The sequence below is a fragment of the Sinohyriopsis cumingii genome, chromosome 1, assembly GCF_028554795.1.
Source record: "Sinohyriopsis cumingii isolate HCF-2022 chromosome 1, ASM2855479v2, whole genome shotgun sequence".
NCBI lineage: Eukaryota > Metazoa > Mollusca > Bivalvia > Unionida > Unionidae > Sinohyriopsis > Sinohyriopsis cumingii.
This window is the reverse complement of record NC_142961.1, coordinates 90369214-90381972: the sequence shown is the minus strand read 5'-3', so window position 1 is coordinate 90381972 and position 12759 is coordinate 90369214. Positions and strand designations below refer to the sequence as shown.

General features: G+C 34.6%; 1 protein-coding gene across 4 annotated transcripts in view; it reads left to right on the top strand.

Moving 5' to 3' along the window:
• Positions 1-12759, top strand: part of LOC149807325 (structural maintenance of chromosomes protein 6-like) — a 106130-nt gene that overhangs the window by 47911 nt on the left and 45460 nt on the right. For all 4 annotated transcript variants that reach the window (XM_089965324.1, XM_089965341.1, XM_089965351.1 and 1 more), the window contains 3 exons: positions 2361-2536; positions 6462-6488; positions 11110-11193. In XM_089965324.1, coding sequence (XP_089821450.1) covers positions 2361-2536; positions 6462-6488; positions 11110-11193 — 287 coding nt within the window. The remainder of the gene's footprint in view (positions 1-2360; positions 2537-6461; positions 6489-11109; positions 11194-12759) is intronic.

Here is a 12759-nt window from a genome sequence, read left to right as displayed (position 1 = left end):
TCGTGTAACTGCAATGTGTATTGAACCTCACTTTTTTTTAAAAACCTTGAAAAGACCTTAAATAAATTTTATTTTCACTTCTAACCCTGTGAATATGGACATTAGCTGTTGCACAGCTTTGACATATGCCAGTGGCTCACAGGAGTTGAATCTTGATACATTGGTCTGTTTTCTTGGTATACCCATTTCCAGCTTCATGACACAGATAGTTCCTGAAAACCAAAACCCAGTGAATGTTGGAGATAACTGTCACAACTTAGCCAGATCCACAGTCTCTTTCACTGTCCATCTCAGCTGGCTTTACCAGTTGCATTGAATGCATTGCAGGAGGCATCTTTATCACTCCATTCCTTTGTGTTTGTGAACTCAAGCTCATGCTCTGTGTTCAGTCTCCAAAGCCTACCTTCTCCTACTCCATAATTGGAAACTTAAAAAGTTTCAGCATCTGTCAGTCTGATTGTCTAGATGCACTAGCTAACATTCAAACAGCTATGACATTCTAGTCAAGTCATTGACCTGTTAGAGTCAACACCAAAATCCAAGTGTCAACAGACTTTTCTTTTTACAGCAACTTCTCCTGTCAAGTTTTAACAAGATTTTTACAAAACTCATATGTTTGCTTTTCACACTGAGGTCCTAGCCAATGAGAAAGTAAGAAAAAACCTCATCTCTTCATGTGAACCTAAAATCTTTCATCGACATAACAACAAATTTTGATCAGGTTATTGCTCAGTTATGTGGGGCCCCTGAGTGACCGAGTGGTCTAAAGCTCTCACCTTTCCAAATCACTGCTATCTCACCTCTGTCTGCATGGGTTTAGGTCTCAGGCTCGGCTAACGTGGGTATGTGAGAAAGTTTGCCAGTAGCTTCTTGTGGGTCAGTGCTTCTTCCTGGGGTTTTCCAGGGTTCTTCCTCCACCAGTTATACCAACTGCCATGTATAGCCTATCATGTGCTAAAAAATGATATTAAACTCTACAACAACAACAACAAAACTCAGTTACGTATCCATGGCATTCTTTCAGCAGTCTGCAAAGTTGTGACTCTTTCATCATAAATCCTACTGGCCATGCCTGGGAGACAGTCTCAGTCTCTCATCAGTGCAACACATCCTTGCCAATTCCATACCAGCGTCAGCGAACTTACAGCTTGCTGAAAGCGAGGCCTTTTTCTCCATGAACATCTTTTTTAGGAAGCACAGTAAGGTCACACTTAGGTTACTGCTTATGTCATTCATCTTGCTCTTCCATTGTCATGTAGTGGAAGTCCCAAAACAGATAGCCAAAGAAGCAAACATTGCACAGAATGGAAACCAGAGAAAGATGAAGGATTCCCTTAGGCTTGCTAAATGGGCAAACAGTCCTATATGCCCTTTCCTCGGATGAGAAAACAGTTTTCAGTGGCCATTGATGACAAAACCTTGAAAGCTAAAGATTACTTCCATGTGATGGGTTATCTGCTTTGTGTTTCAAGAATTATCCCAATGCCAAATGAACTTCTCAGGTCAGGGCAGTACCTACTAGCATAGAATAACTGTTCTGTAACTGACGTCCAAGCTGTGTGATGGCAGGCAGAGACGACATCCTCTTACTTTTACTTCAGAGACTTTTCATCTGTAAGGACTTAGTCTGACCTGGTGTGACCTATAACAGGCTGCCTTCCCAGGTAATTCAGCAGCCTCTCAATGATGTGGTCATTTTACTCAAGTGGGATTTTGGGACTGAAATTTCTCTACAAGCTGCATTCAGACAAATCTATTTGTTAACTCTATCTCATATCTCATGAGATTTGAAGTTGCTTCACATTCATTCAGGGATGGGAGATTAGGACTTTCATCTATGTAAGGTTCATCCCTCTCCAAATAATTTATCCGATCATAATACATTAGGAGAAAAGGAGATGAAGGGAGTTTGCATCATCAGATAAAATATTTGAAGAGGAAATCAGTTTTTGGAGTAAAATATGTTTTGTTGGTAATGCTTTCCCATAACATGGGCACACTCTCCCAACCTCTCTGTGGTGTCCTTAAAATGTGATAGAGCATGCACATCCAATCCAACAGTAATTAACATATTATAGACCTATATAATTTGTTTGTTTACAGCAGGGGTCTCAAACTCAAACCACGCTGAGGGCAGTTTCTGTGGCCCAAGGGCTGCACCACCTTTGTTATATCATGACATGTTGTGGCGCCTATCATTTTTAGGCCACAGGATACAGCTTGGCAGACTGTGTGTTTGAGATCCCTGATTTACAGGGTTTTTGGTATCTTATGAATAACAATGCTATTCCCATGATAAGGCATGCTGATCTTGATTCATGGAAAAGACATAACAGTTGAATGAGCCTTAATTCTTGCAGGTGCTTGTTTCAAACTTGTTGATCAGAGATGGGCCCTGGCCATCGAATGCTGTCTGAAATCACTGCTAAATGCCTTTGTGTGTCATGACCATGACGATGAAAAGATGTTGGAGCAAATCATGTCAACTGTGTGTCCTCAACAGTACAAACCTGTCATTATTGTAACCAAGTTCAAGGTAAAATGACTATTTGCATCATTTTTATTTTAAATTTTTTCAACTTAAAAGCTTTGCAGGTTAATATATCATCTTCTGAATCCTTTATTTAATATCATGTTTTCATATGCTGTTCCTGTCTTACTATTAAGTGGACAAAATTCATTATGTCCTTGATTTCTCTGGAACAACTTTGTACATACCTAGGTGGAGAGGGCTCTTAGTCTCACTTAGGGGTATTGGATTGTGGTTGAAAGCTGAGTGGGTGGGGGTCATTTGACAAGGCTAAGTCAGTGGTAATTCACAAGGAATTAAAAGTGTAAGTTAATATTGTTAATTGGCTCAAATAGCCCATTTATATTTCCAAGATTTAAAATTTAAAGGAAATACAGTAATATATACATACATGCCAACCATTACACTTTTGGTGTAATCATTACACTTTTTTTCACTAAATTACGCGTAAACGTGTATGGATTATGCTTTTTCGGTATATCCACCTTCCAAAAAAAATCAATTGTTTGTTTTCTCATTTTTATTAACATCCCATTAATCCCACAGACCGTATTTTAGAAAAGACAGCTTCTACCTAACTACAATATAAGAGCACGCTTGTCCGTGCACTTTCCTAACAGTATTATATTCTATTTATAGTAACTATCCTATTACCCAGAAACATGCTGGTTCTACTTTCAAACTATTTATAGCAGCTGTATGGCTTAGTGAGGAGAGAACAGACTGGTTTTCTAATTTTTAATCTTTACTCGTAGATTCTTTTTTCAAATTTATATTTAGTACAGAACCAGTCTGTAGGTATTTTGCGCTAAAAAGTATAATTTAGTTTAGTCGATGCGTTTATGAGAGCAAAAATATCTCTTTTCAAATAATTTCACAGATGGATTAGAAAAAGGCCAAAAATAAACAAAACATAAAATAACAATCCTCCAATGATGAGGACACGAGGGCAGCATCATGTGACGTCTGTTGCAGATCAGTGCATGTGATGTGGACATCCCATGAAAAATACAGATCAGTGCATGTGCATACATGCCAACCATTATGTTTTTGGCGTAATCATTACACTTTTTTCCACTAAATTATGCCTTATGCGTAAACGTATATGGATTACACAGTTTCATTATATCCCTCTTCCAAAATAATGTATTTGTTTTCTCATTTTTATTAAAATCCCATTAATCACACAAACTGTATTCTAGCACAGATGGCTTTTGCATAACTAAAACACAAGAGTACGCTTGTCTGTAGACTTGCATGCACTTTTCTAACAGTATTATGTACTATATTTACAGCAGCTGTCCTATTTCCAAGAAACATGCTGGTTTCTACTTTCAAAATTTTGAGCTTGGATTCTATTTATAGCAGCTGTATGGCTTTGGAGAGAACAGACTGGTTTTCTAAATTTTTTATATCTTTGCTCACACATTCTTTGTTTTAATTCATAATTGGTATAGAACCAGTCTGCAGGTATTTGGCATTAAAAGTCAAGCCATATTTATTCTAGTTGATGCATGTGTTAGAGCAAAAGTGTTTTTCAAATAATTTAATAGATGAATTAGAAAAAGATGAAAAACCATTTTAAAGATGAATATATAAATTACATAATACAATGTTCCATTCTATGGCAGCTTCATGCCCATTGCAGGCTGTGTGGAAAGGATTTAATATTCATGGTGGTAAATTTTATGCGGAACAACACTTGAAATCAAAGAAACCTTATATTTTATTTACAAAGTTCTTGATATAACATGGACTACCCTTAGCGGTAGAAGACTAAGTTGGTCCTTTGTTCAAATGTTTCCTGGTTACAAAATTGCAGAAAATTTTCATGTGCAAGAGCAAAATCATCTAATATTGTTCAGTGTTTAGCTGAAGACACTTACTTAAAATTGCAGAATTAATGCAAAATTGGGTCGTTTGGTATTGCTACAGACAATATTAGTGATTATGATGACAAAAAGTTGTACTCAGTCTGTGTAAGAGGGAAAAGTCATATTGTTCTTCTTTCATTACCAGATTCAACAGTAGATTCCACTGGAGAAAACATTTTTGATTTGCTTGATAATGCTTTGAATAAACATGATATAAGTTGGCAGAACTGTATGGGGTTTTCAGCTGATAATACATCAGTGATGACTGGAATTTATAAAGGAGCTGCATTCTATATATTGAAAAGTGACTCCATCAGTGTACCAAATATTTGTCCCTGCCATTTGATACACCTTGCTGCAGGAAAGGCTGCTAATAAATTTGAAGGAGAATTCCTGAAGTATCAAATTGGCATTCTACCTGATAATGTACTTCATAAGGAAAGAGTTGATGTGCTATGGCATGATATAAATTTTCTCTTTTTTTTGTCAGGTTATGAAGGGAATATTGGTTCTTTACCATTCTAGTGCTGACTGAGAGATTGATCAGTATTGTTAAAAAAAATAAAACTGAATCAGATCCAGGCTCAGTAACTCATCATTTTGTGCTCTACTGGTGTGCAAAACATTCATAGTATCAGCTTTTACAAAGTGTTTAGAAATGCAACACATGAGAATGTTGCTTTGTTAAGCTAAAAGTGCTACATATGAAAACTTAAGCTGTAATTGATGCTAAAAGATCAGAGGGGTAAATAAATCATTTTGTACATATGCTTATTGTATTTTTATCATGTATGTGGATTACTCTTTGTGTACACTTGGATTACAATATTTCCGCACCAGGGGTTGGCATGTATGCATGTGATGTGAGCATTCCCATGATAAATACAGATCAGTGCATGTGATGTGGGTATTCCCATGATAAATACAGATCAGTGCATGTGATGTGGACATTCCCATGATAAATACAGATCAGTGCATGTGATGTGAGCATTCCCATGATAAAAAAAGATCAGTGCATGTGATGTGAGCATTCCCATGATAAATACAGATCAGTGTATGTGATGTGGGCATTCCCATGATAAATACAGATCAGTTTATGTGCTGTGGACATTTCAGTGATAAATGCAGATCAGTACATGAGATGTGGATATTCCCATGATAAATACAGATCAGTGCATGTGATGTGGACATTCACTGCAAGTATTTTTGTTTATGCTTGAAAAATATTGTTGATCCTCAGGTCCAAAATGTGCTTAATATGCTCCTCCTTCAAATGTTCTCTGATCGCATTAATATTAAGGTATAAGCATGCTGAATCCAGTCTACTTAAAAGACAAAAATGTATCTTTGCTTTCTATTTCATATTGACCAAGTTAAATAACTCATGTGCATAATAGCCTCCCCTTGCCACCACTAATTGTTGATAGTTTTTAGCTTTGCTTTTGTACTGTCAGCTTTGTATGGATACAGCCACATCAAACCATGCCAGTATAAGTGAAAAATTTTTGCCATTCATCTTGGAATTTGGATTTGTTGTGTAGGAATCATTCCTCAACAGGTTGCATACATTATTTCTGCATTTTTTCCAAATTTGGGTGAATTTTTCACATTCTATGGACTTCCATCTATTTCATCCACATCTTCAACACTGTTGTTGTCACTCATGGTTTAATGCAACACTATTTTCAGCTATGGTAGACAAGTGATTCACATCAGGCCAACTCTGCCTCTTGTTAAAGGGCAGTATCAATCAGAGGATCATCATCAAACCTGGTTCACCTCTAATCTTGGCAGCAGGAATACATTTTGATTATTAAGTTCTTTTTTTGTTTGGAATTTTGTCTGCAATTAAGAATGTGTACAGGCTTCAATTACATCAACTGAGTTCATTGACATGGAGATGTCCACACAAACCCAAACATCATCCTTTTATATACATCAGTATTTCAAGGCAGATTATACTAATTCATGTGCATGATCTTTTTTACATAATTATTGATGTGAAAATGTAAATGTGGTATTCAGTTTATATTTAACATATTGTTTTCTCATTCTAGGACCAGGTGTATGATTTTTCTCGAAATGTAAGTTATTTTTTTGTTCATACATGTCCTTGTTATAATTTATGACTGGTTGTACAGATAGAAATGCATAGTGATATATATATATACACACACACACACATATATACATACATATACATATATATATATATATATATATATATATATATATATATATATATATATATATACTGTTGGTACATGATGTAACAGCAGATCTGGGTCTGTGCAGTTTGGAGTTATATCCGACTTGCACACAAATGTAGATGGTAAAGATGCAGTATAATAAGTACATGGTAAAATTTTCATATTTTTGAGATTTAAAAAATCTGGCTCAAAATAACATGACAGAGTCCATCTTACAAGTGTTAACAAAGATATCCCACCAAAGTCCATCTTATAAGTGTTAACAAAGATATCCTGCCAAAGTCCATCTTACAAGTGTTAACAACAAAGATATCCTGCCAAAGTCCATCTTACAAGTGTTAACAAAGATATCCTGCCAAAGTCCATTTTACAAGTGTTAACAAAGATATCCCACCAAAGTCCTTCTTACAAGTGTTGATAAAATATCCTGCCAAAGTCCATCTTATACAAGTGTTAACAAATTGATCCTGATGAAGCCTATCTTTCAAGTGTTAGCAAAGATATCAGGTTATTTGGAATTTAGCAGTTGTGAAGAGTGTGAAATACACAGTCTTGTCTGTATGAATGTGAGGAACGTTACAACTGATAACAATACACTTATTGGTGAAAATGACTAAATTTCTCTGCTTTGACGCTGTAAGTGTACTATTTCTATCATAAGGTAGAGCATGTTATGATATTGTCAATCTCTTTACCCATCCATCTGTTCCCTCTTTTGTTTCTGCACGATAACTTGAGTTATCACCAATTATCTTTCACAAACTTTGTATGTTACATTTGTAGCTGAGAAGAAACCTATCAATTTTGGGTCACAGTGATTCAAAATTGACTTATATATCATGTATCTTGGTCAAACTTTGTAAATGACCTGCAGTTCAGAAAAGAAAGACACTCAAACCTGTTAGGTAGCAGCCACCCATGTGAAAATGCCAAACTGACATTTGTATTCATATGTAGGTTCACTTTTACACTTGGCTCTTGAACAAATACCTGTTCAAACCATTCATCATTTAAGTTTCTGTGTTTGATGTTGTATGTTTTTGTTTACATATACTGTATGGAACCACCTAGCTCAGTTGCTTGTACATTACAGCTGGAGTCTTCTGTCACAGAAGCAAGAGACGTAGGCCAGATTTAAAAAAGTGTCAACTCAGTGTTTGACAGATCACCTTGGTTCAAAGACTGTGATGCCTTTTAAGTTGAAACACTGTTCCTGTCATGTATTTTTATCAGATGTAAATGGGTTTTCATCCTCATTTAAGTGCTCTTGTTTAATTTGGATGAGCATTTCTTGAAAAGTTTGAATATCTTATTTGTAATATAGTCTGTATTATTGGTCCATTGTCTGTTCTTTAACTAAATGGAGTAACCTAAATAAATAAATGTCTGTTAACATTTGCATCTCAAATTTGGATGGATATTTAATGAAGATCTAGCATGTACATTGCAACTATTTGTTCATTTTTCTCCTTCAGGGACACTCCCTGATCACATTAATGCTTGGGATATAAGCCTTTTACCACACCAAATCCAGCCCTACTAACAAGATGAAAATTAATTATTTTTCTCAATTTCATATAGGCAAAGAGCAATAACTCTTGCCCATTACCTCACCTAGCCACCACCATGTGTCAGCAGGTTTTAAGCACCTCTTGTCAATCCAAGCCACAGTTTTAAAAAAATTCAGACCATCTGTATAGGAGTTTGGATTTATTTGGAATAATATTCATTCCTGTACAGGTGGTAAATATTCTTTAATTTCTGCAAATTAATTTGTGAAATTGTCCACTTTCTTGGACTTGGCAATTTTTAGACCACATGATAAAAAATGCTATCATTGATACATGTTGTTATTCGTGGTTTTCCACAAACATTTTGTAGCTCACTGAACCAGTTAGTGAGGGCTGCTGTTTTACTGACTTATGTTGCATCATTAATTTATACATTTTTGTTGTGTTTTATTTCAGTGAAACCTGTCAGTGAAGTGTAATAAATTCAACACGTTCTCTCCCCTATTAAAACTACCTTAGTACACTGCTTCTCAATAACTTGCATACAATGAGTCAATCAAATTGATCACACTATAAGTGAGGGTTTGAGTTACCTAGGGACCTATGAGAAAAAAAACTAATAAAGGGATGGAAATTAATAGAGGGGGCAAGAGTATGGAGGTTACATGCCAGGTTACATTGTTGAATACTTGTTTTATAATCATGTAGAAATTAACAGTGAATAAATATATCTGTATAATGGTGCAGTTTGTTTTCGTCGTGTAGAGATTTACAGTGAATAAATATCTCTGTATAATGGTGCAGTTTGTTTTCTTCATAAATTACTTTTAATTTCAGCATAAACTATATTGAAGAGACTTAAAAACATTATTCAGCAAGGTTTCTATACACTTAACATGTACTGCCAAAAACATTGTCAGCTTGAGTTGTTTTCATTTTTTTATTTTTCTGCCACTAGATAGATTAATCAATCAAATTGATTGATTGATTGATTGATTGATTTGCAGTAGAATGTAAAAAAATATATTCATAGAGGTTAATCATTACCAAACATGAATTTAATGGGTTTAAACATTTTTTTTTAAAAACAAACATGCAAATGAGAATATAATATTTGCCGTTTTTGACAAATATCACTTAACATTTCACAGCCTGATTCACCAAGCATATCTCTTCTGACAACCAATTTTGTTTTATTCTATGTCCGTACTGAAATTCACCTTCTATTATCATTTGTAGCCCATTTCCATTTTAGTTTGAAACCATAATCAGAATTAACATCATCAAGTAATTCTGATATTTCTGTTCATTCTTTTGCCCACCTCTGAGCATCCACTTGGCAATTTCACTCCACTGTTATGAACCATATCTGTGATACAAAGCTTTTTATTCACCAAGTAATTGTTTAGCTTGATTCCTTTACTCTCCATGATCACATTTACAAATGACTAGGATACATTATTGGTTAATATGTATACATATTCACATTTACAAATGACTAGGATACATTATTGGTTAATATGTATACATATTCACATTTACAAATGACTAGGATAAATTATTCATTAATATGTATACATATTCACATTTACAAATGACTAGGATAAATTATTCATTAATATCTATACATATTCACATTTACAAATGACTAGGATAAATTATTCATTAATATCTATACATATTCACATTTACAAATGACTAGGATAAATTATTCATTAATATCTATACATATTCACATTTACAAATGACTAGGATACATTATTCATTAATATCTATACATATTCACATTTACAAATGACTAGGATACATTATTCATTAATATCTATACATATTCACATTTACAAATGACTAGGATAAATTATTCATTAATATCTATACATATTCACATTTACAAATGACTAGGATAAATTATTCATTAATATCTATACATATTCACATTTACAAATGACTATTACTATTTACTGTGCATTGAAAAAATATTTTCCATTAAAATCTAACAAAATATGTGATTTGTTATTAAAACTAGTAAATTTCATGATGTTGATTCTAACATTTTGTGTACTAAATACCATTTTCGATTATAAAATGAGTTATATATCAAAGTTTCATTTACCATTTCTGATCAGAATTTTCTTCACATTCAACACATCAGGCCATTTTTTAATGTTTTCTTTAAATAAAAAATCAGGATCCACTCCATAAACTATGTTAAAAGTCAGTTTATAAGTTATCAGGGCACAAGTTATTGAGGAAGTGGTGTAGTTATATGATCATATCATTTCACTTCTTCCAATATTTGGTCAAATAGTAGGACACTTTCAGTAAAGGCTTACCTACCCATTAATTAATTTGGAATAAAGCATCATCACATAATTACTTATCACCTTGTATTGCTCCTCTTCTTGGATTATATCCATTGAAGTGGCTGTTGGGTCAGAAGCATATTTTGTTGGTTTATTGTCATCCAATTTATACATTATTTGGAACATTGTATATTTCAATTACCTCCTGTTATTCCTGCCCTGGTTGCGGCCATGTGGTCAAGGGGTTATGCCCTACGATAATAATAACATTTTATAGGGCCATGTGGTCAAGGGGTTATGCCTTTTGATAATAACAAAATTTTTAGGGCCATGTGGTCAAGGGGTTATGCCCTATGATAATAACAACATTTTATAGGGCCATGTGGTCAAGGGGTTATGCCCTATGATAATAACAAAATTTGTTGGGCCATGTGGTCAAGGGGTTATGCCCTATGATAATAACAACATTTTATAGGGCCATGTGGTCAAGGGGTTATGCCCTATGATAATAACATTTCATAGGGCCATGTGGTCAAGGGGTTATGCCCAATGATAATAACAACATTTTATAGGGCCATGTGGTCAAGGGCTTATGCCCTATGATAATAACAACATTTCATCTTATGGTTATATCCTGCTTTTTTCTTAGAACAAAGTTTTTGTGTTTTTTTCTTCTTCTAGTGTGTGCAAAGTGGCAAGTATCAATCTATTCTTGATGTAATAGAACCAGAGAACCCAATGGTGGCCAACATACTAATTGACCAGGTGACTATCATGTTACATTTACTGTATAAATTTGTAAGTTATTATATATCATATTACCATAATATTTAATTTATTATTTAAAAGTGTTAACTGTTTCCTTACATCCAACAGTATGATTAAGTTTTTGCATGCAGGTAAGTTTTTCAGGTTCCAATTCAGGTGTTTCATTTTCCAGGAATGCATTTCTTATAATTTAGTTATTAATGAATGAATAGTAAGGTCATGGTTGTTCTGTCTCCGTCATTATGAAACTTTCTGAGCACAAAAATTTATGTTGTTGTGGAGTTTAACGCCATTTTTCAGCACATGATAGGCTATGCATGATAGCCAGTATTAATGGTGGAGGAAGAACCTGGGAAAACCCCAGGAAGAACCACCGACCCACGAGAAGCTACTGGCAAGCTTTCTCGCATACCCACATTGGCCGAATCCTAGACTCAAACCCATGCAGACAGAGGTGAGATGGCAGTGATCTGTAATGGAGAGTGCTTTAGACCACTCGGCCACTCGGGGCCCCCACAGCAATTTAACTAAAAGGTTACAACTCTAAAATTTGAATTTAAGGCAAAGTTTCTGACAGTCAGAATTTCATAATTTTAATCAGAGTTCAAATTTTGTGCTCAAGATGAACAGTTGCTGTAAACCCAGATTGTTGGAATAGTGTAAGAAAAATGGGTCACATTTTGTAAACCCACTCATTCATTTTTTTTCTCAAATGGAACAAATAATAAGACTTATATCACAAAGGCCTGAGTTGTATCACATAAGCACTAATCAACTCAAACACTCCATCTAGTCCATGAAATGAAAATGGTACTGTTCAGACATAATATATGGTCACCACCATGGCCATGTTGAAATTCTTGTTAATGATACTTCTTCTGACTAGATGGTCATATCAGTATGGTGTTTTCATTTCATTACTTCTTATGGTGTCTAGTTTGTCCTAAATGGAAATAGTGCTAATCTCAATCCCACTATGGCCACCATGGAAGCCATTTTGAAAATCTTCTGAAAGGATAATCTTGTCAACATGGGGTTTTCACTGAAAGACGTTTTATGATGTCTAGTTGGTCCTACATGAAAATGGTGCCATAGTGATGTCCAGTAAAAGACTTTCTTATGTTCCAGTCAATCTTAAAATAAAAATGGTGCCCATATGATCATAAAATTGTGGCCATCTTCAAAATCTTGTCATTTCTACTCATCCTGAATTGATTGCCATATCATGAGGTTTTCACTAAAAGACTGTGTATGATGTGTAGTTGATCCCAAATGAAAATGGTGCCAATTTGACATCCAATATAGCTACTACAATAGTCATCTTGGTAGGTTGGTGATCTTTTATGTGTGTTGACATATTGGTTTTATTTTTAGCATGCAGATAACTTTGGAGGGGGATTACTGCCATAATTATATGCATGTATTTTCTAATCTTCCTTGATGCATTATTGTAAATGGCTGCTTGCAAGTGCTACTTTCATAATTCTATCAATGTATATTGTATTCTTCATTGATGCAGATTGTATATGGCACTTTGCAAGTGCTACTTTCCTTCTGCATTAC